This window comes from Polypterus senegalus, chromosome 5 (genome assembly GCF_016835505.1).
Source record: "Polypterus senegalus isolate Bchr_013 chromosome 5, ASM1683550v1, whole genome shotgun sequence".
In the NCBI taxonomy this organism is placed as follows: domain Eukaryota; kingdom Metazoa; phylum Chordata; class Cladistia; order Polypteriformes; family Polypteridae; genus Polypterus; species Polypterus senegalus.
In genome coordinates this window covers 127,566,676-127,589,176 of record NC_053158.1, presented here as the reverse complement: position 1 = coordinate 127,589,176, position 22,501 = coordinate 127,566,676, and the positions used below count along the sequence as shown (strand labels likewise).

The window sequence follows — 22,501 nt, the reverse complement described above, 5'->3', positions numbered from 1 at the left end:
TGTTTATACTTGCACTTTTTATGAAAGTGTTTATTTGATATTTGGACTTCATGTCTACATTTTGTGAATTATTACTAAAATATAAAAAACTTTTCTTTTTTAGCTATGTATTTAACAATTCCTGCCTCGTATTTCATCCTACATTTATACATGAAACGTATGTATTCCAAATGACGATATATTATTCACTCTCTACAATCCCAGGCACCTCACATCCAGATAAACAGAATTTAGCTCTAAGAATCTTCTCTGCGACTTGAGGTGTGCCAGTTGGGGTTATTAGCATAGTAGGCTGCTTGTGCGGATAGACATTTACAAAACAAAAGACCCTGATGGACAGGTACAAAGGAATTTAAGGTGGGCCGGGATTATGAGTTTTTTAGTAGGCTTCAGGGATTCTAGTGTTAAAAAAATTTAGTAACCATATTTTTTATATATATTTGGAATTAAGTATGGCATGATACCAAATCAAAAATATTTACCTTATTGCCTTAGAAAAATACAAGCAATGCATGGAAATATTTATTTTGAAATATGAAATAGGAAAATATTGATCAACATACATTGATCTTCAGCATTATCTGAAGTGGAAACAAATACATGCCAGGGCTCTGTTTTTGTTGGCTGCTTAGTCCTGCGCATGTAAAATGAAGCAAAGCTGGTACATGGACCAGTGCTTAACACCCCACTTTAAGCCCTGATCTTTAGTAAAATGACATTCCTAATTAAGCACTCGGCTGCTGGTTCAAAAAGTGTGTATTGAAAAATGCATGCAGTTTTTTCCATGCTGTGTTACTTTGAACTGTCATGGAGATACAGATGTTCCTCAGCTCTGAGATCTTTCACAATATGTATTAACAGAGCGTGTGATCTTCTGTTAAGATTGTGGTCACATTCTTTCTGAATAATTCTGAGCATCTGATTAGTTATTGTATATGCTTTGCTGACTGTCAGATTAATTCAGTTAATAGGAAAAAGCTGGATGCATGATGAATGACAACTCTTTTGTTTCTTACGCAACTGGGAAATGAGTTAAAGTGACAGAATTATACTTCAGATATCATTTTATAACATCTACAGGGCCGCTCATCGTCATTACTTTCCATATAAGGCCATTTCAGAGCCTTTTCATATGCTGGAAGGTAGATTTTCTTTAAATCAAATGCATTTTTTGAGATCTGGCACACAAATAAGCAAAACACAATTTTTGTCTATTTTGAAACCTAAAATTCTCAGCTTTTCATTAAGCATATAAGGAAAAATCTGAAAAATAAAATTAACAGCTGGTATTTCTATACAAAAAGCCATTTCTGGACTGTGGTACATTTCCAAGCAAACCATCTAATAAATTCCTGAAAGAACTTCCATCACAAACAACAGGATTAAGAGGTATTAAGGGAGGAGGGAAAAAAAGAAAAAAAGTTTACCTTCGCCTCAAAGGAGACCTGCTCCTTCTCCGAGGAGATCGACTCCGTCTTATTGGTGAACGTGAGCGTCTCCTGGGTGGTGATCTGCTGGGTCGCCTCCGTGCTGGAAGTGGGCTGGTATCTCTTGACCTTTCTCTCCTTATGGTCACTTCATCACGTGCCCTAATTCTAAAAATTACAAATAAATATATGAAAGTCAGCATTTAGATTTTGCTGTTATTTATAACTGTAATAAAAATGTATTTTGAACTCAAAGTACCAACAGTGTATTTATTCAGCAAAAGGAATGAATAACTCAAGATTAGACCAAAAACAAATTAACATATCTAATTTTTTATAAAAGCATTTGGTTTTAAGGGCAATAGCTTGTTTGCAAGTTATCTAACAGCTTATATCAAAATACTGCCTCTAAAGATTTTAACATGCAATGTTTTCCAGTTATAGGAAACAAATTTAAGATTCTTTAGTTTTCCCTCCAAACTATTTTGAGAAATATGAATAAGTGAATATGATGTATTTGCCTAAAACTGTACCTCCACAACTTCTTTGATTACCTAATTTGTGAAGTATCGACTACACTGCTACATTCCAGATAAAACACAGGCATGTTGACATTGTAGTGTACATGTTGGTGTAAAGGCATTCATCTTTTTAGGTATATGGGTCCTCTAAGGAATTAAAGTACAGTGGAACCTCGGTTCGAGAGTAACTTGGTTTATGAGTGTTTTGCAAGACGAGCTAAATTTTTTATTAATTTTTGACTTGATAAACGAGCGATGTCTTGCAATACGAGTAGTACGGATACACTGTCTGCTGAGCGTCATCTGATCACAACTGAGCTGATGGTTCTTCGCTCTCTCTCCTTATCTCTCGCTCGCGCCTGTCTGTCTGTCTGTCTCTCTGTTCTCTTGAGGGCAATCATCTCCTATTCGTCATCTGAGTCTGCGTGCCTCACTCATATAGTCAACATCCGTACGACCGTATACTATTTACTACAGCATTGTGACTGTGTGTGTGTGTGTACGCATGCACATGTGTGCTGTGAAGTGTGAGTTCCTGTTTTTCGCCCCAAAACACGAAGCTGAGTCTCAGTACTTTAACAACACCAGCTTTATTCAGCTTAAAACATCAACAGCGCGGTTATTTATTGTAGCGGGATCTTTATAATGTTCCATGCTTCACCCATCGACGGCAGGCGCTTATAGCATGTCTGCGATCTTTTTGGATACGCTAATACGGCGAACTGCTACAGCGCTGGGAGACTGCGATTGCTTTGGGACACTCTTCCGCGTGTCGTCCCGTTGGGTGGAATCCCACAAGAGTTTAGGAACTCACTCACACCAGCCATGATTCTTTTTAAAGGTAAAGTGCAGGTTAATTTGTTTTATGTATTTTTACTTTATATTTTGTATTAATCATTTTTATATGAATAGTTTTGGGTTGTGGAACGAATCATCTGAGTTTCCATTATTTCGCATGGGAAACTTCACTTTGATATACGAGTGCTTTGGACTGCGAGCACGTTTCCGGAACGAATTATGCTCGCAAACCGAGGTTCCACTGTATATATGTTGTGTTTTATATTCTGGTATAAAAGTCTCTTTCAAAATTCATTCTCTAATCTGTCCATTTTGTGCTAGCTTGATTTTTCTAAGTTTAACTTGATCATACTTCACTTAATGCACATTTTCTTTTTCAAAGGCAAGATATTTTTTATTTAAGAATGATTTTATTACATACACAGCAAACAGTTTTTCTGTTTAAGATTAAGAAAAATAAACAGGCCTGCTTTTCTTCACTTTAGCTGTTTTTAAATAACTACAGCAAAGCCATGCTTTAATCAAAAAAATAAAAAAAATGAATATGAAAGGGACATTTGAGATATTTAATTGGATAAAGACCTTGTTTTGTCTCACTGGTAGGCTTGTCCATTCAGTCAACGATGATGAAAGTTAAACTGAAAATGTATATCCACTTTGGCAGGAAAATAAAGTGATGGAACATCATATAGGAGCAAACTACATAGCATTTTAAATTAGAATGATTATATTAAGCACTTTATTGATAAGCTTTGTATTCATTTGACCCACACATCTGCTAATTAAAAGTAAAAATAAACAAAACATATAGGTGGAGAAACTTTACTCAATACAGACCTATAGTTAGTTAAAAATAAAAGTAAACAAAGCAGATTCAATAACACAAAAATGGATAAACCCTATAGCCACAAAGATTAAGAACTTCTGTTCTATAGAAACAGTGTTTAGAAGAGGGTTCAGAAAATAAATGAATGTTAACACTGGTCTTATTGTACACCTAAACCATTACACAGGTTTTACTAATTCAGAGATTAAAAAAGGTTGAACAAAACGTCATGTATAAGAATTATGCACTTAATACACATATTTGTTCTCCATTAAATAAGGTACAAAAAACTAATCGTGATATAAAGTAACCAGGGGAAGTTGCATATGTATGTCATCTATACTAATAAAAGGCAAAGCCCTCACTGACTCACTCACTGACTGACTGACTGATCACTAATTCTCCAACTTCCCGTGTGGGTAGAAGGCTCAAATTTGGCAGGCTCATTCCTTACAGCTTACTTACAAAAGTTGGGCAGGTTTCATTTCGAAATTCTACGCATAATGGTCATAACTAGAAGCTATTTTTCTCCATTTACTGTAATGGAGATCAGCTCGAAAGCCGTGAGAGGCGGAGTTTCATGTGACATCATCACGCCTCTCACGTAATCACGCATTACGTAGAAAACCAGGAAGAGCTACAAAAAGCACTGATGAAAACCTGCATTATATAATTAAGAAGGCAGCGAAACAATTAGAAGCGAACGAGTGACATATAAAACCATATTCAGCTGCTCACGTGAACTGACGCAGTGCGCAGACAAAAAGCAACAGTTCCAAAAAGTGCTGAACAAAAACCGAATTACACTGCTACGCTCAAATAGACAAACCACATGCCGTGGCACAATAGTAGAGCCTTCGCCTGTAGCGCCGACGTCCGAGGTTCGATTCCCGAGAGGGGATGCACTTAGTATGTACGCGCGCTTCTCGATTAATTTTAACCTCGCATCCCCTTAGTTTGAGACGTATGAAAACACATGCGGTTTACACAGAAAGACAGATCACCTATTGAAGCTTCATGAATAATGGATACTTTATTCGCGATCAATGATTGTTTTGGTAAAGCCATACTCAGTGTATTCATTAGATGAACGGTAAAAAAGTAAGAGCGATGGGACGGTAACTTACTGAGGCACACAAGCAAAACCACAATAGCACGCGGGCTCGATGTACTGTAGTGCGCGTCAACTCGATCTGACTTGTGTGATCACATTCCAAAAAATATTTCTTTTCAAGTTCTATTTAGTCCATATGTGTCAAACTCAAGGCGCACGAGCCACATCCGGCCCGGCGTGTAATTATATCCGGTCCGCGAGATCATTTTATATACTGTATTATTGTTATTAATTGCCCAGGGATATGAAGCACTGGTAACACAAACTACAGATCCCATAATGCAGCGCTTCAGCTGCCTTGTCGAACACTTACCACGTTAATCAAGTCTAGCTTATGATGCTACAAGTTATTGCCAAGCTAGCCCACACGATGCCAAAGAGAAAAGGTGATTCTGAACATAAAGCCTTTAAAAATCGATGGGAGACTGAGTATATGTTTACTGACATTGCCGGTAAACCCGTGTGTCTCATTTGTGGAACGTGTGTACAAAAACTGGGGTCTCCTACCCAGCAAAAGTCGAGCAGCCGGCGCGCGCGCATAGCTGTGCCGGCCTTCGAGACGCTGACTGCGCTTCTGCCTTAAGTCAAAGTGAGCACTTTTAATTTTTTTCATCCTCCCCCTGCGCTATAGCCCAGACAAGTGCAAACACGGGACCCCTTTTCTACACCACGGCAAAATAATATTAAGGCGATTCACACTTTCTTTTGCACGTATATGATTATCAGGTCCTCAGCTCGGATTATGAAGACACGCACACGAGTGGAGGACTGACAGTGCCATCACAGCCGATTAATGGCAGGGACGTCTCACCAGTCTACACAAGACCCACCGCGACTGTCCCCACAAGGCATCATAACGTCACCGAACACATGTCTCTATACTATATAAAAGAAAAAGGCAACTTTCCTTTCTTTACACCTTTTTTCCTTTTATCCCAAACCAAACCCTTTCTCTCTTAACACTGCAGAGGACACAAAACAAATTTTCTTTAATTTCTGGTAATACCGGTAAGGCACATTACCAGAGGCAGAAATTTGAACGTTCACATAGAAAATGTAATTTCTATACCACAGCCGTCGTGTAGCGCCTTTTAAAATGGATCTACTACTGAGAGATGATCCCTATACATTTTAGCTGCTGTTAGTACTACTTACCTGTTCTGTTATACCGTCTTTTAAAATGTAGTTTACCCGCAACCACTCAAGTAGTGCTCAATGTACCTGTACTTCTTAAAACGTTAATGTTTTACTGTTTAATAACTTATAGACTATATTTTATTATTTTTCCCTTGCACTCAGTGACCAAAGCTATACACACACATATAGACACATACATATATATACACATATATATACCTGTGTGTATGTTTGTATGTATGTGTATATATATATACACACATATATATATATATATATAATCCATAACCATTTCTCAAAACGTACATAACACTTTTTGAAATTCTTGCCATGAAAACTGCATAAAGAAGTCTATTTTTAAATAATTCATTTGTTCGAGAGTTTGCACAGCTGTCTTTTAGAATGCAGCGTACTGCCAACTGTGCAATAAATAAAAGCTATTTAAATATATCTATTAGTGCTGTGCAGTATATTGCCTATATCAGTATATTGGTATTAGTTTCACACAATGATAAAAATGTTAAGTTTTAACAGTATATAATGATACCTTATAACTGTTACACTTGAGCATGATTCATCATTCTATTAATAAAATATTGCTGTTTCAGCTATCTGACCTGGAGAAATAACACACTTGTATTATGGTAGATAGTTTAGCTCTTTCATTATTATTATAATAATGATGATACTACTACAACTAATAATAATAATCGGACTTTGCTGCCTATGTGCAACGCAAACTCAACAGCTTACAACATAATCTCGTTGTTGGGTGTACAAAAGTGCTCACAAAACAAAAGTGTTCCCTACGCTTCAATGAGTAATGGAAGACAAAGAAATACACCTTGCTAGAATAGGAAACAATTTGTAAATTTCCAACAATGACCACAATAATGTAATATGTAAACGTTGTAAAGGGCATATTGATGAAAAACGGGTAATAAAAGCAACCTTTTTGCACAGCTTAACAGCAGGAACGCTATTATATACAGTGGGTGCCTGAAAAGATAAGCCGCAGTTTTTAAACAGTGAGAAAAAGTGCTATATAAAAGAAATGATTTATTATCATTAGTTTTTCGATATACAACATGACACAAAGTGAAACGAACTTTTAAGTCAGTTTATCTTTAGTTTTGCACATTTGAAATATTTTAAGTAGTGCCCAGTAAAAGTATCTATAATATCTATTACCTATATGCAGTTAGTTCAGAAAGTATTCAGGCCACTTCACTTTCTGCACAATTTATTCTGATGAAGATTTTATTTGAAAAAGATAACTTTGCCATTTTGCCCATCAGCCATTTAATGTAGACAAACATTTTTCTCTTTACATAAATGACTAATAACACACCTTTTATATTTTACCCATGTTTTTCTGAATAATGTTTACACATTCATATTCTATTTATTGCCATACACCAAATACTGTATAGCCAAGTTTCTGTTAATGTTAGACTATTACAATTATGTACATATAACTCAAACTCATTTTTTCAGGGCATTCGCACATAATGCCTGAAGCACATATTGCAATAGCCATACTTATCAGTGTACATTAAACAACTCGGGACACCCGTAGACCAATTTTACTGAAATGTGGCACACTTATTCTTCAAGGGAATAAGTTTAGACAATTGAATTTTCGTTGAAGTATCTACAGTATACTAATAAAAGGCAAAGCCCTCACTGACTGACTTACTCACTCATCCCTAATTCTCCAACTTCCCGTGCAGGAAGAAGGCAGAAATTTGGCAGGCTTATTCCTTACAGCTTACTTACAAAAGTTAAGCAGGTTTCATTTCAAAATTCTACACATAACGGTCATAACGGTCGAAAACATCAGCCATGTTAAACTTTCTTATTTATGGCCCTATCTTCACGAAATTTGGTAGGAGGCTTCCCTGCACTAACCGAAAACGATATATGTACAGTGGAACCTCGAGATACGAGTTTAATTCGTTCCAGCACTGAGCCTGTACAGTGAATTTCTCGTATCTAGAACAAACTTTCCCATTGAAAATAATGGAAATCCAGTTAATCCGTTCTGCAAACCCAAAAATATCAACATAAAAATCAATTTTTCTAACAAATAACACTGATAAATAATATATACAAGTGGAACCTCGGTTTGCAAGTACAGTGGAACCTCGGTTCACGACCATAATTCGTTCCAGAACTTTGGTCGTAAACCGAGTTGGTCGTGAACCGAAGCAGTTTCCCCCATAGGATTGTATGTAAATACAATTAATCCGTTCCAGACCGTACAAACTGTATGTAAATATGTAAAAATATGTAAAGATTAAGCACAAATATAGTTAATTACACCATAGAATGCACAGTGTAATAGTAAACTAATGTAAAAACATTGAATAACACTGACACAAAACACCCAGGCTCCCTGCTCAGCTACATGAGCTGGCTAGCTCGCGCTCTCTCCCTCCCTCTCTCTCTCTCTGTAGCACACACACCACCAAAGCCCCTCCCTCGGCTACAGGAGCAGGCTGGCTCACGCGCTCTCTCTCTCTCTGTAGCGCGCACACACACACCACCTACCCCCCCCCCCATCCCTTCCCTGTCAGCTGCCCGAGCTCTCTAATCTCTCTGTAGCACGCGCTCGCGCAGCATTTTTTAAAATGAGTTTTAAGCACAGCAGAAAAAAGAAACATTAAAACAAATCCGAAGTGCATGCAAAAACCAACTCACAAGCAACCAAAAAAGTACTGTAACAAGATCACTCTATTTTAGCCTTACATTCCAATCGCTGTAAACATTTTTATAAAATGAGTTTTAAGCACAGTGGAAAAAAGGAACATTTGAAAAAAGAGAAAAGTAACATTGCAACAAATCGCGCTATGAAAAACTCCATCTGTAAACACTTTCATGGGTTTTAAGCACATGGAAAAAAGCGAACATTTGAAAAAAGAGAAAAGTAACATTGCAACAAATCGCGTTATGAACTGAAAAATTAACTTTTGAAAAATCCGTAATACAAAAACCATCAAGAAAATTAACCTTGCATGAGTCGAGTTCTGCCATGAAGTGCTTTCCTTCAGGTGTTTTCTCTCTTGTGATTTCTTGGGTTTCTGGTGCTTTTAGCTGGTGGGAGTGAAAGCCTCATGCAGCCATTCCAAAAACAAAGTTCTTGTGACCCAACCCTTCGTGTTTGCCTCCCACATTACAGGCAGTCTGGCTTTGTTTACATTGTGCTGCTTGAAAGCACGAGGGTTCTCAGATTGGTAAATGAGTAAACTAGTAAACAGTTTTTCCACCTCTTGTAATTTCTTTCTTTACTTCAAATTCAATTTTCTTCAAAACTTTCTTCTCACCACTCTTCACTTGCTTAGAAGCCAATAGAAGGAGAACAATGTACAGAGCTCTTGCAGCCACGTGCAAGCCAACACGTGCAGCAATCTCCTCCTCCCCCTCCCCAGCAGGCACGTGGAATTGGGAGTATGGTTGGCTTGCACTTACTGGCTGCAGATAGGCAGGCAAACAGTGCAGCAATTTCCTCCACCCCCTCCCCAGCAGGCACGTGCGGTTGTGAACCGAGGCAAAAGTTTGGCGAGCTTTTTGGTCGTGAACCAAGTAGTACGTGAACCGAGACGTTCTTGAACCGAGGTTCCACTGTAACTTGGTTTACGAGTGCTTTGCAAGACGAGCTAAATTTTTAAATTAATTTTGACTTGATAAAACGAGCGATGTCTTGCAATGCAAGTAGTATGGATACACTTTGCTGTGCGTCATGTGAGCATAGCTGAGCTGATGGTTCTTCTTTCTCGTGCGCATCTCTCTCTCACGCTACGGGAGAACAAGGAACACTGAGTGAGGTGACGGGCTGGCAGCGTCAGCTTGGGTGAATCTCCGAGTTGAGGCGGATCGGGAAACGCGTCACGCATAACCACAGCCTGGCTGCGTGGCTCGTTACGAGCCAATGCTTGTATTTAGATCCGAATTTTTCGCTCATACTTTCCTCTTATCTTGAATTTCTCGTATACAGAGGTGATCGTATCTAGAGGTTCCACTGTACTTATTTCCGTGGTATGATGCCACTGTCGGCCACCATACTGAACTTTCCAACGTCACTAATTCTCCAACTTCCCGTGTAGGTAGAAGGCTGAAATTTGGCAGGCTCATTCGTAACAGCTCACTTACAAAAGTTAAGCAGGTTTCCTTTTGAAATTCTACGCGTAACGGTCATAATGGTCGACAACGTCCGCCATGTTGAACTTTCTATTTATGGCCCCATCTTCAAGAAATTTGGTAGGCGGCTTCCCTGCGCTAACTGAAACCAATGTACGGACTTATTTCGATGGTATGACGCCACTGTCGGCCACCATATTGAACTTTCCAACAGCCTTTGTTACTTATGGACCCATCTTCAAGAAATTTGGTACGCGGGTTCCTAACGCTAACTGAATCCTACTTACGTACATATATACATCCTTAGCCTGCAGCTCGGTCACGTTGTTGGCTGCCTGCCTATATAAGGCCGTCCGTCGCTCCGGTCTCTACATTCTCTTCCTTGCTTCGCCACGGGATTCAAGACTCCCTGCTGATAACCACAGCCTTTTTATCTAATCCACGACTTCTCCGCAGTTTTATTGTTCGTTTATTATGATTATAGTTATTGTGTAGGTATTTTAGACTTATTTTACATTGTTCAGGTACCTATTTCCTTTATCGTTCCAACTGTACCCCCATTAACATGTCTATTGAGGTGATCACCATCGATCAATTAAATGTCACTTACCGAGTGGTTTCCATGCCCGGAGATGGCACCTGCCTTTTCCATTCTCTTTGTTACATATTGCACGGCCATATCAGGCTCACTCTTGATATCTGGAGGAAGACTGTGTCTTATGTAACTGGGACAGGTTCAAGGTGTGGACTGATGACGGTACAGGAGATAATACTACTACACAGGAGCACTATAAGTGTGAAATGCTTAAGCCCTTCACCTATGATTCTGCATGTAAGTTGATGGCTGCCGCTGAATTGTTCGGTTGTTGCTTTCAAGTGTACCGAAATGGCCAAATATTTTACACCTTTCGACAACCGCCAATGCCTCTTAAACATCTTAGATTCACAGGTGATGATATCAGTAGTGGACACTTTGATATTTATGAATGTTTAAACTCTCAAAAGCTGGATGCGAAATTATCGATGAAACCGGTTGTATGCTTACAACGCTTGACAGATGCCGAATGTCACTTCAACACAAGTCCTGCAAATACTGTCGTAATTGAAACAAACCATGAAACTAAAACCAATTATAACAGCAGCAATCCAAGCTGTGAGATATGAGACAAGATTACTTTTCACATGGCCAACTGTACGTTGCATGCTCAAGAGTAAGCTCAGCACACAGCTTGGTCACATTACAACCGGACGACCGAACTGACAATGTGGTATACAAAAAGATCCTTAAATAATTATTGGTATATTTTTCCTCAGTTTAAAAAGGTTTAATTTTCTTCTTAATAAAAATTTTAAGGCAGTACTGCGCCGTACTGTACAGACTGTATCTCTGTTGTTAGTCATTAGCACTAAAACATAAGTAACATGATTGTTATAATTTGTTACTAACCCTCACCTATTCGGTTTCTGTTCTCGGTACTCAAATGTGGCAATTGGTGCCACGGCCCACCTGCCAAGTTGTTTGCCTGCCTATGGTAAAGTCATCCCTGATGGAGGATCACAGGAATCATGGGAAAAAGGGGTCCATTCATTGGATTGGCTGGCCGAACAACGTTTGAATTGCTAAATGGGGAGGCAGCTTGATGGATGAGGTCTCCAGGACTCTAAAAATATCCAAATCTTATTATGTGATACCATCTACTGTTAAATTCTGCTCCGTGCTTCTAAAATTTTTATTATTATGCTGTATTAAGGATTTGTTCTGTTCTGTGTATTGTATTGTATTGACCCCCTTCTTTTGACACCCACTGCATGCCCAACTTACCTGGAAAGGGGTCTCTCTTTGAACTGCCTTTCCCAAGGTTTCTTCCATTTTTCCCTACAAGGTTTTTTATTGGGAGTTTTTCCTTGACTTCTCAGAGAGTCAAGGCTGGGGGGGCTGTCAAGAGGCAGGGCCTGTTAAAGCCCATTGCGGCACTTCCTGTATGATTTTGGGCTATACAAAAATAAACTGTATTGTATTGTATTGTAAAGCATTCTGTTTCTCAAACTACCATATATACTCATGTATAAGTTGGTCTTGAAACCCAAAAAATCGATCATAAAATCTAGATCCCAACTTGTACGCCCATTCAAAAATGCAACACTTACTTTATTTTACATTTTCTTGCCTCCTCCAATCTTGCATTAGTTTCTCAGATGCATCGAATTTTGTTGCAGTTACCAATTTCTTTCACTACTTCAACATCATTTAATTTAAAACCAGCTTCATATTTTCTTCTGATCGAATGCTCTATTATAGATAATGGATGCTCTTATGATAAAGGTGTATGAAGGTGTGAAATACAAAAAACACAAATTGGTGCAAACGTTGCTTCAGAATAGTTCAGGTATTACCATGTAGTCACAATAGAGAAAGAAAGAAAGAGGGAGAGGTTAGGAGCACACGCTGATACAGCGTATTGCCGCACACACATAGAAAAAACAAGCACTGTGTTCTGTGGTTACTCTCTCAGGTGGGTGTTAGCATATCATAATCCCCTGTACCAGTAGCGTGAGCTTTCCGCATTTAACTTATACGATCGACATTACAACATACAAGAAATTATGCTGTAAAATCAAGTCCTGACTTATCCACGGGTATATACAGTATATACCCTGATGTTCTTATCTTCTTATGCAGTTGCCCATTTGGGGCCTTCACTTTCTTTTTCTATCCTGGTTAGATCCAGATCACCTTCTTCTCTCCAGAGAATAATAGACACCTTTGTAAAAGAAATCTTCAGTCTCTTGGCAATCTGTGACATTTAATACTTTCATTCTGCAAATATTGAATAGACTGACACATTTCTTAAGATGTTTCATTTTAACCATTTTTAAACCCTGAACTGAACTTTAGGAATGCCGGTATCTTGTAACACAAGAATAACAGGTTTCAACGGTGCTAGAGCAATTTGAAAGGTTTCTCCAATAACCAATTATCATATAAACATGATTAATTAAGGATAAGCGAAGGAAGTTTACCATTTGGACAGTAAAGGAATTGGTGCCGAAAATGGGACTTTGTAGTCATATGTGAATAATACATTAAAAATCAGTAATTTCAAGCAGCAATAGACATTATACCTACTTGTTAATGCCTTAGCTATATTTTAAAAATAAATGTAATGTTATCTTGATAAAAAGGTAAGTATTTTTATCAAAAACATGAACATTTCTGGGTGACCCCAAATGTTTGACTGGTACTGTATATTGACTTAAAATACAAATCGAGGTGGAGACGAAGTCGGTCGTACAATATAGATAGATAGATAGATAGATACTTTATTAATCCCAAGGGGAAATATTGAGGAGTTGGAGATTTTGTGTACAAACTCCATTTTCTGTACAGACTCCACAGTCCTACAATTCTTACTTATCTCCTGTTAGAACCTCACACCTTCATAAAAAGATCTTTGCTTCTTTGTTTACATTTCAGGCTCAAATGTCTTTTTTTCTCTACCAACAAATATGTCACTACAATACATTTATAGGGATAAAACCAATGCTTGAAAAGGCCAGTGTGCAGACCTCCCAATGACCATTAGTTTAAAAAAAACCTCAAAACCATAATACAGGCTCTTATTTTGTTCCATTTCAACCACTATAGAAAACAACCCCAAAACTAAAAGGTTCAGTTATTTGCATTACCTGTAAATGGAATTGCTGTTTATAATAAGTACATGATTCAATATAAAAACTGGGTATGCCTAGGACAAGGGAAAAAAAACCAAAAAAAAAACAGAGACTTGAACATACAATGAAAAGCATACAAAGTAATGCTTGAGTGAACAACTAAACAAATGAAAATCACAAACATATAATAGTAATTAAAAAAATAAAATAATCCCATTATTCTTACTGAATTACCTGTTTAAATTCAAAAAGAGAACAATTTTGTCTAAAATTGTGTTTTGCAATGACCATTAACAAAAGCTAAGGCTAGTTACAAGTAAAAGCAAGAATTGATCTATGGCAGTAATGTTTTAGTTATGTGCAATTAACTATAATATTAGCTTCTGGTTAAACAAACTAAAAATATTGTATGAAAAAAGTACTGCATTAGTTACAAAGTACTTTCAATACATCAGTTTAACCAATGGCAGCATAACTGAAGCTTACTAGTTTTTTTTTTTTTATAAATGGAAACCTCAAATCACTGTACATTTGTTACTATAAAATAAGATAAAGAAAAGATCTGCTAATAAAAGAATGAGATAACGTACAGTATATACAGTTAGGTCCATAAATATTTGGACAGAGACAACATTTTTCTAATTTTGGTTCTGTACATTACCACAATGAATTTTAAATGAAACAACTCAGATGCAGTTGAAGTTCAGACTTTCAGCTTTAATTCAGTGGGTTGAACAAAAAGATTGCATAAAAATGTCAGACAACTAAAGCATTTTTAACACAATCCCTTTATTTCAGGGGCTCAAAAGTAATTGGACAAATTAAATAACTGGAAATAAAATGTTCATTTCTAATACTTGGTTGAAAACCCTTTGCTGGCAATGACAGCCTGAAGTCTTGAACTCATGGACATCACCAGATGCTGGGTTTCCTCCTTTTTAATGCTCTGCCAGGTCTTTACTGCAGCGCTTTCAGTTGCTGTTTGTTTGTGGGCCTTTCTGTCCGAAGTTTAGTCTTCAACAAGTGAAATGCATGCTCAATTGGGTTAAGATCAGGTGACTGACTTGGCCATTCAAGAATTTTCCACTTCTTTGCTTTAATAAACTCCTGGGTTGCTTTGGCTGTATGTTTTGGGTCATTGTCCATCTGTATCATGAAACACCGCCCAATCAATGTGACTGCATTTAGCAGGATTTGAGCAGACAGTATGTCTCTGAACACCTCAGAATTCATTCAGCTGCTTCTGTCCTGTGTCAAAACATCAATAAACACTAGCGTCCCAGTGCCACTGACAGCCATGCACGCCCAGCCCAAGCCATCACACTGCCTCCACCGTGTTTTACAGATAATGTGGTATGCTCTGGATAATGAGCAGTTCCACGCCTTCTCCATACTTTTTTCCTGCCATCATTCTGGTAGAGGTTGATCTTGGTTTCATCTGTCCAAAGAATGTTTTTCCAGAACTGTGCTGGCTTTTTTAGATGTTCTTTAGCAAAGCCCAATCTAGCTTTTCTATTATTGAGGCTTATGAGTGGCTTGCACCTTGCAGTGCACCCTCTTCTCTTTATGGTAGACTTGGATATCGATACACCTACCCCCTGGAGAGTGTTGTTGACTTGGTTGGCTGTTGTGAAGGGATTTCTCATCACCATGGAAATGATTCTACGATCATTCACCACTGTTGTCTTCCGTGGAGGTCCAGGTCTTTTTGCGTTGCTGAGTTCACCAGTGCTTGCTTTCTTTCTCAGGATGTACCAAACTGTAGATTTTGCCACTCGTAATATTGTAGCAATTTCTCTGATGGGTTTTTCTTATTTTCGCAGCTTAAGGATGGCCTTCTTTCACCTGCAAGAAGAGCTCCTTTGACCGCATGTTGTCTGTTCACAGCAAAATCTTCCACATGCAAGCACCACACCTCAAATCAACTCCAGGCCTTTTATCTGCTTAATTGATAATGACATAACGACGGACTTGCCCACACCTGCCCATGAAATAGCCCTTGAGTCAATTGTCCAATTCCCTTTGAAGCCCTGAAATGAAGGGACTGTGTTAAAAAATGCTTTAGTTGCCTCAAATTTTTATGCAATCTTTTTGTTCAACCCACTGAATTAAATCTAAAAGTTTGCACTTCAACTGCATCTGAGTGGTTTCATTTAAAATTTATTGTGGTAATGTACAGAACCAAAATTAGAAAAAAGTGTCCAAATATTTATGGACCTAACTGTAACAATATGTTGAGAACCTATGGCTGAAATTCCTTCTCCATCTCAAGTTCAGTAAATGTTAAGGTTGAACTAACTGCCACCATCCACACAGCATATGTAGTCTTCTTTGAAACAATCCTCCACAAATTCCAAAAATCTTACAGGACCTGCATTGTATGATCCAGGGGCTTAAATTTTAAAAACTGTAAATTTAAATATAAGCTTCTAGGAACTACAGACATTGTTGGATACTAGGGAATCCATTCCTGCTATAATTCCTGGGAAACCGGGAACGGCCAAGCGCGCATATATAGTGTGTAAAAATCGAGTTATAGTTGAAAATAATTAAGTGGCATGGTTTTTTGGCCCATGGTGTGTTTTGCAGATTAATTCAGTCAACCAGCAGCAGTCGTCAGCCTCCCGACTCCGACTAAGACTGAGTATAGTAGACTGGGAGGAGTCTGCACTCGGCAGCTCACGAATGCCAGGACAGAGCAGACTTCATTGACGTCTGTCAAACAACAGCTTTGAACAACAAATTGAAATTGCAATGCGTCAGTCTGTTGCATCCGCATTACCTGTGCTAAGAAACTTGCCATCACAGAATGATGACAAGAAACTGGATGAATCAGTAAAAGCTGAAATGGCGGCGTTTCAGAGCAACGGCAAGCGCGGGCATTGTTTAGAACAAGTGTATCAGTATTTTACCAGGTAGATCGTGTTGCATTCAAAAAAAACATTTTTTTTTTTTTTTTTAAACCTCAGTCTATCATATATCCTAACTATGGCATTTGCCACTTGATTGACAGGGCGGCCAGTCTGAGATCTCTTTCCTTCTAACACTGGTCATCCCACATGCACCTATACAATCAGATTGTGATTAAGACTATGAATGCCATGAATGTAATTACACCGATCTACAAGCTGTCAAATAAACGAACCACACGCCATGGCTTCGCCTCTGACGCCAAAGTGCAGTGAGTGTGCACACCTGATGAGCCCAAAATTAGGGCGAAACACGTGTCGCGTTCTCATTGCATTATTTGACAGTAAAACTTTGCAACATTCTATGATCTGCTTCCCGCAACTGAAGATGGCACCATGGTGGATGTTTGCCGACACAAGCGTTACCTGTTAGGTAACCACCCATACAATCAGATTGTGATTCAGACTACGAATGCCATGAATGTAATTACCCCGGTCTATATGCTGTCAAATAAACAAACCACAAGCCGTGGCGCAACGTAAAGGGCGAAACACGTGTCGCGTACTCTTTGCATTATTTGACAGTAAAACTATGCTATATATATATATATATATTGTGATGGATGGCCGGCCATTTATCCCGGCCAATAACCCCAAGCCGCCAGGTGGAGCCCTCCTTGCAGCGTGGAGGTCCCCAGAAGACCAGTAGGGCATCATGGACAATGACGTTTTTATGCAAAGCCCTGCTGGATGCTGTGGGGACCACAGGAGGGAGCTGCAGGGAGGACCGAGGGCTTCTTCGTGCCCTGTGACCCGGAGGTTCGTCATAGGAAGAGCGACGGACTTCCGGGTTGAAGAAAAGAACTTTTACCTGACCCGGAAGTGATTGAGGATCACATGGACTGGGGATTGAGAACACTTTCGGGTCAGGGAGTATAAAAGGACTTTGGGAACTCACAGACAATGAGCTGAGCTGGGTGGAAGGGTGGCAACGCGTCTGGGAGCTGGAGGATTGTATTTATTGATTGTATTGGTGATTTATGAGTATTGTGGTGGAGAGTGTGCTTTGTGCACTGTGGCGACAAAATAAAGTCAACTTGAGGACTTTTACCTGGTGTCTGGAGTCGTGGACAGGGGTTCAAGGGAGCGAGAGTGCCCCCTATCGTTCACAATATATATATAGCATTTATAATGTAGGTAGATCATTTCGTCCTGGTCATTTTAAAAGTAGCTTGCAAGCCGAAAAAGTATGGGCACCCCTGAACTAGATACATGTATTTATATGACAGCATGAACTGCTTGTAGATAAGGTTAGTTTTTTATTGGTATCAACATATTGCAGTAGGTTTACTAAAAATAAGTGCCAGTCGTTCTAAAACCGTTCACATGTGAGATGCCCGTGCACTGTGTCATCCCTGGGAGCCCGGGATTCCCGGGAATGGATTCCCTATTGGATATCTACTGAACTTCTCTAATAACCCATACTTGCTCTTAAAACTGCTCTCAAGTACCTTCTTCACAATGCTATTCATAAACTTTCCACTTAAGAGTGTCTATAATTAAATTTGTTTTCTAGTCTAACACAAGTATCTACATAATACCTGTTTAAATAACCTCCAGTTGTGTGTTTATCATAACTTTTTAGTGGGAAACTTGCAGGCTTATCTTCTTTTATCCTGTTTCACTTCTTACTGCAAAACACACCTATTTATTTTCAATTACAAACTAAACCACAAATTTTTTACTTACTGTGCAATTAGCATGCAGTATACACTTTTAGCAGCTAGGCAAGTGTATGGCATCAGCTGGGGTTAACTATACGAATAAAAAGGAGAGTGGTGGGTAAAAAAGGAGAGACAGGAAATAGTAGAAAAGAGCAAAGGATGGCTACTCAATGTGGTTTTCCAGCAGTGGCGAGAGAGAAGGTGGAGTGCAAATCAGCTGGGAGGAGATATCTAGAACTGCTTAATAACTAAGGGAAAAGTGGCAGCAGAAAGCAGCTTCTGTAGATCCCATAAGTTTTTTTATACTAAAAACAACTTTCAATATTATAAATATGCACTTACTTGTATTTTTAGCTTACACGTAATTTGCGGCAAGCACCAAAAATATTCCCATTTAATTATTCATGGCCAACATATGAATTACCCAAAACTGCAATTGTGTTATACAAATTTTAGGCTTGTATGTTCATTAGTTTCTGAGATACCAAAGCTTTAATAAGAGGGCATAGCCCTGATTTTAGTGAAAAAAACAAGTGGTACTAAAAAAACAAAAAAAAAAAATGACAATGTTCCTTAAATCATTTTTGTACAGTTAATATTAAATGCATGAAATTTTCAGGCATTGTCAACACTGTGACACGTGGTCCTAGTTTCATTCAGAATTTGGCTAGAATCATCCAAAATCAATGGATCGAACTGATTTATAATCAGTAGCCTGGCTCATGACAAACACTGCTAGTTAGGCAACTTTCATAAAACATTAGAGGAGGAACACAATAGGCTTGGGCGGTAATATGGTATCCCGCGGGATCTAAAAATATCAATGGTATCAGTTTCAATACTGTTATACCGTCATAAAAACAATGCACTTATATAGGAGACAAGGATTAAATATTAAATATAATTTATTTAATGCCTAAAAATGCGTATGCGTGGTTGTCATCACGTGACAGCGTGAAGGAGAAAGAGAGAGGTGGGGAAAGATGGCGAGTCACGCACCAAGTGACCTGGTCTCGAAAAAGAACACAACTTCAGCAGTTTGGCAGAATTTCGGGTTTCGACTGAACAAGAAGGGAGAGGTGGTAAATAAGGATGAGGCAATTTGCAATTTGTGCAACAAAAAGGTGACCGCGAGAGAAGTAAAAACCTTGAACCTAAGTTCGCATTTACGAAACCACCATCCACTCACTGCTGCGAGGATGGACCCGAGTTCACTCAGTGCAACAGTTTCAACTCTTCCCGATGCAGGACCAACAACATCTAGGTCCACCGCCAGTGCGCAGCGGACGATAATGGGGGCCTTCGGGAAAGCAACAGAGTACAAAAGGGACAGTGTCCGTTGGAAAACCTGTACTGATGCAGTGACAAAATACTTGTCGAAGGAAATGGTCTCTTTCCACACAGTGAAAAAAAAGTCCTTTACGGACATGGTAAAGGTCCTAGATGACCAGTACGAGCTGCCTGGATGGAAATATTTCTCACAAACAGCCGTCCCACATTTATATAGTAAAGTTAGACACAATGTTTAAGTGCTGCTGTCAGCGGCAGACAGTTATTCCTTAACAACTGACATGTGGTCGTCAGTTAACATTTCACCATATATGTCTCTGACTGTCCATACTACAGTATATACATATACAGTGGTACCTCGGTATACGTCTGCTTTGGAATAAGTCCAACTTGGTATACGTCCTGTTTGGACACGAAAAATTTTGCTTGGTATACGACCTTTGTTTGGAATACAACTCGTGTGCTAACCTTGTTTACCTCTCTCGAGACAAAGCCACGACTGCCCACAAGCGTTAGTGCGCCAGTTGCTAGCATTCAGTGAACAACCCGCGCTATAACTCTCTGTGAACTTTCACGTGTGTGATATAGCGTGTCCACAGCTCCTGTCAAAGTCCAGCTTTAAAATAAATACTCACCGCGCTCGCAGTTTGGTGAGGGCGCGTGGTGGTTATGTGGCTGAAGGTTGTCAGGGCAATTAGCGATGTGGGCGTTTCTCACCAAAGTGCACTTGTGAGGGACCGTTCACATTCATGATTGTTCCTGGGGCTGCTTATCTTGATAAACAGAACCATGGGTCGGCTAGAAGGGGAGGAAAAAGAAAGAACGGACAGAAGGTTGAGTGAGTGACTGAGACTGAGAGTGAGAGCGAGCGAAGTAGCTGAAGTAGGCGAGCGAGTAAGTGAGTTAACGTCAGCTGCAAGTAGGGCGACTCCCCTGTTGGGAAGCAGGGGGGCCGCCAGGTAAAAAGGCACCGGGCATCTTCTTGGTTTTTTTTTTTATTTTTAAAGAATGCTTCCTGCTCTATTTTAACTTCGTTGTTTTTAAAAAGACTTTTTTCTATTGTTTTTAACCTCCACATTTCACTTTTGATTTTATGGATTATTTATTGGAACTTTGGAGACTGCACTTTAATTTGAACACCTTGTTTTGTTAATTGTTTTAATAAAAGCACTTTGCACTTTTTCACCATCCCCTTGCTTTGTTATCATCAATGAGGATAGCAGTGAGGCACATTACCGACGGTGTAGGGTTCAAGGGCTCCCCGGCAGCAGATGGGAGCATACAGCAAACCTGCATCGTCACATGATTTTGTGTTTTTTTCATGTAAATTTGAATTGATTTTTGAAAAGCATGAAGGTGGCATGCATATTCGGGACATGGCTGTTGCATACCGTTTGCCGAGAACGACGGTATCTACTATTGTGAAAAACAAAGATGTTATTAAAAATTAAAGTCAGGTAAAATATTCATTTATTTTATCTAATTGCTTTTGTATTTATGTATTTTAGTATTAAGCAGTGTTTAAATTATTTTATACAACCCCATCAACGTATAACATGCCAATAGCAATAGTATTTTTTTTTTCATGGGAACGGATTAATCATTTTCCCATTATTTCTTATGAGAAATATTTGTTTGGTATACGTCCTGTTTGGTATAAGTCAAAGGGTCTGGAATGAATTAAGGACGTATACCAAGGTTCCACTGTATATACACACACACATATATATATATACAGTAATCCCTCCTCGATCGCGGGGGTTGCGTTCCAGAACCCCCCGCGATAGGTGAAAATCCGCGAAGTAGAAAACATATGTTTGTATGATTATTTTTATATATTTTAAGTCCTTAGAAACTCTCCCACACTGTTTATAAATATTCTCCGCACAGTTATACAGTAAACCCTTGTTTATCGCGGTTAATCCGCTCCAGACAGATAAATGAATTTTCACGAAGTAGGATTCTTTATTTATAAATCTAATATTTTCGCAGTTAGAGCATAGAAAACCTGTTTACGACCTTCTAAATACGTTTTTTAACATTATTAGAGCCATCTAGACATGAAATAACACCCTTTAGTCAAAAGTTTAAACTGTGCTCCATGACAAGACAGAGATGACAGTTCTTTCTCACAATTAAAAGAATGCAAACATATCTTCCTCTTCAAAGTGCAGGTAAGGAGCGGAGAATGTCAGAGAGAGAGTAAAGTAAACAATGAAAAATCAATAGGGCTGTTGCGCTTTTAAGTATGCAAGCACCGCGATAAAGCAGCGGCAATGAAGGGATCAATGCGAAGGTAGCCTTTCAGCATTTTTTACAGGAGCGTCCCTATCTTCTAAGCAAACAGCCTCTGTGCAAAAAGCCCCTCTGCTCACATATCCTCCGTCAAGCGCAGAGAACGTCAGAGAGAGAGAGAGAGAGAGCGCAAGATTAAAGCAAACAATCAAAAAATCAATAAGTGAGCTTTTGGACGCACCTCGATAAGCGGCATTTCTTAGAGGAGCGCCCGTATCCACTAGGCAAAAAGCTTCTGTGAAAACAACACCTCAGCACACACCCCCTCCGTCAGGCGCAGAGAATGTCAGAGAGGGTGAGATAGAGGCAGAGACAAGCAAACAATCGAGCACCGCCAGGAGGCATATCTTATAGCATTGAGGATTTTAGTTAATATGTAATACGTGCTCTGATTGGGTAGCTTCTAAGCCATCCGCCAATAGCGTCCCTTGTATGAAATCAACTGGGCAAACAAACTGAGGAAGCATGTACCATAAATGAAAAGACCCATTGTCTGCAGAAATCCACGAATCAGCGAAAAATCCGCAATATACATTTACATATGCTTACATATAAAATCCGCGATAGAGCAAAACCGAAAGTCAAAGCGCGATACAGCAAGGGATCACTGTACACATATATATATATATATATATATATATATATATA

The 22,501-nt window shown here is 38.9% G+C and overlaps 1 protein-coding gene across 6 annotated transcripts in view; it reads right to left on the bottom strand.

Annotated features, from left to right (window-relative positions):
- The window catches only part of prpf4bb (pre-mRNA processing factor 4Bb), a 155,573-nt gene that overhangs the window by 73,272 nt on the left and 59,800 nt on the right, over positions 1-22,501 (bottom strand). For all 6 annotated transcript variants that reach the window (XM_039753328.1, XM_039753332.1, XM_039753330.1 and 3 more), the window contains one exon: positions 1,428-1,595. In XM_039753328.1, the coding sequence (XP_039609262.1) occupies positions 1,428-1,595 (168 nt within the window). The remainder of the gene's footprint in view (positions 1-1,427; positions 1,596-22,501) is intronic.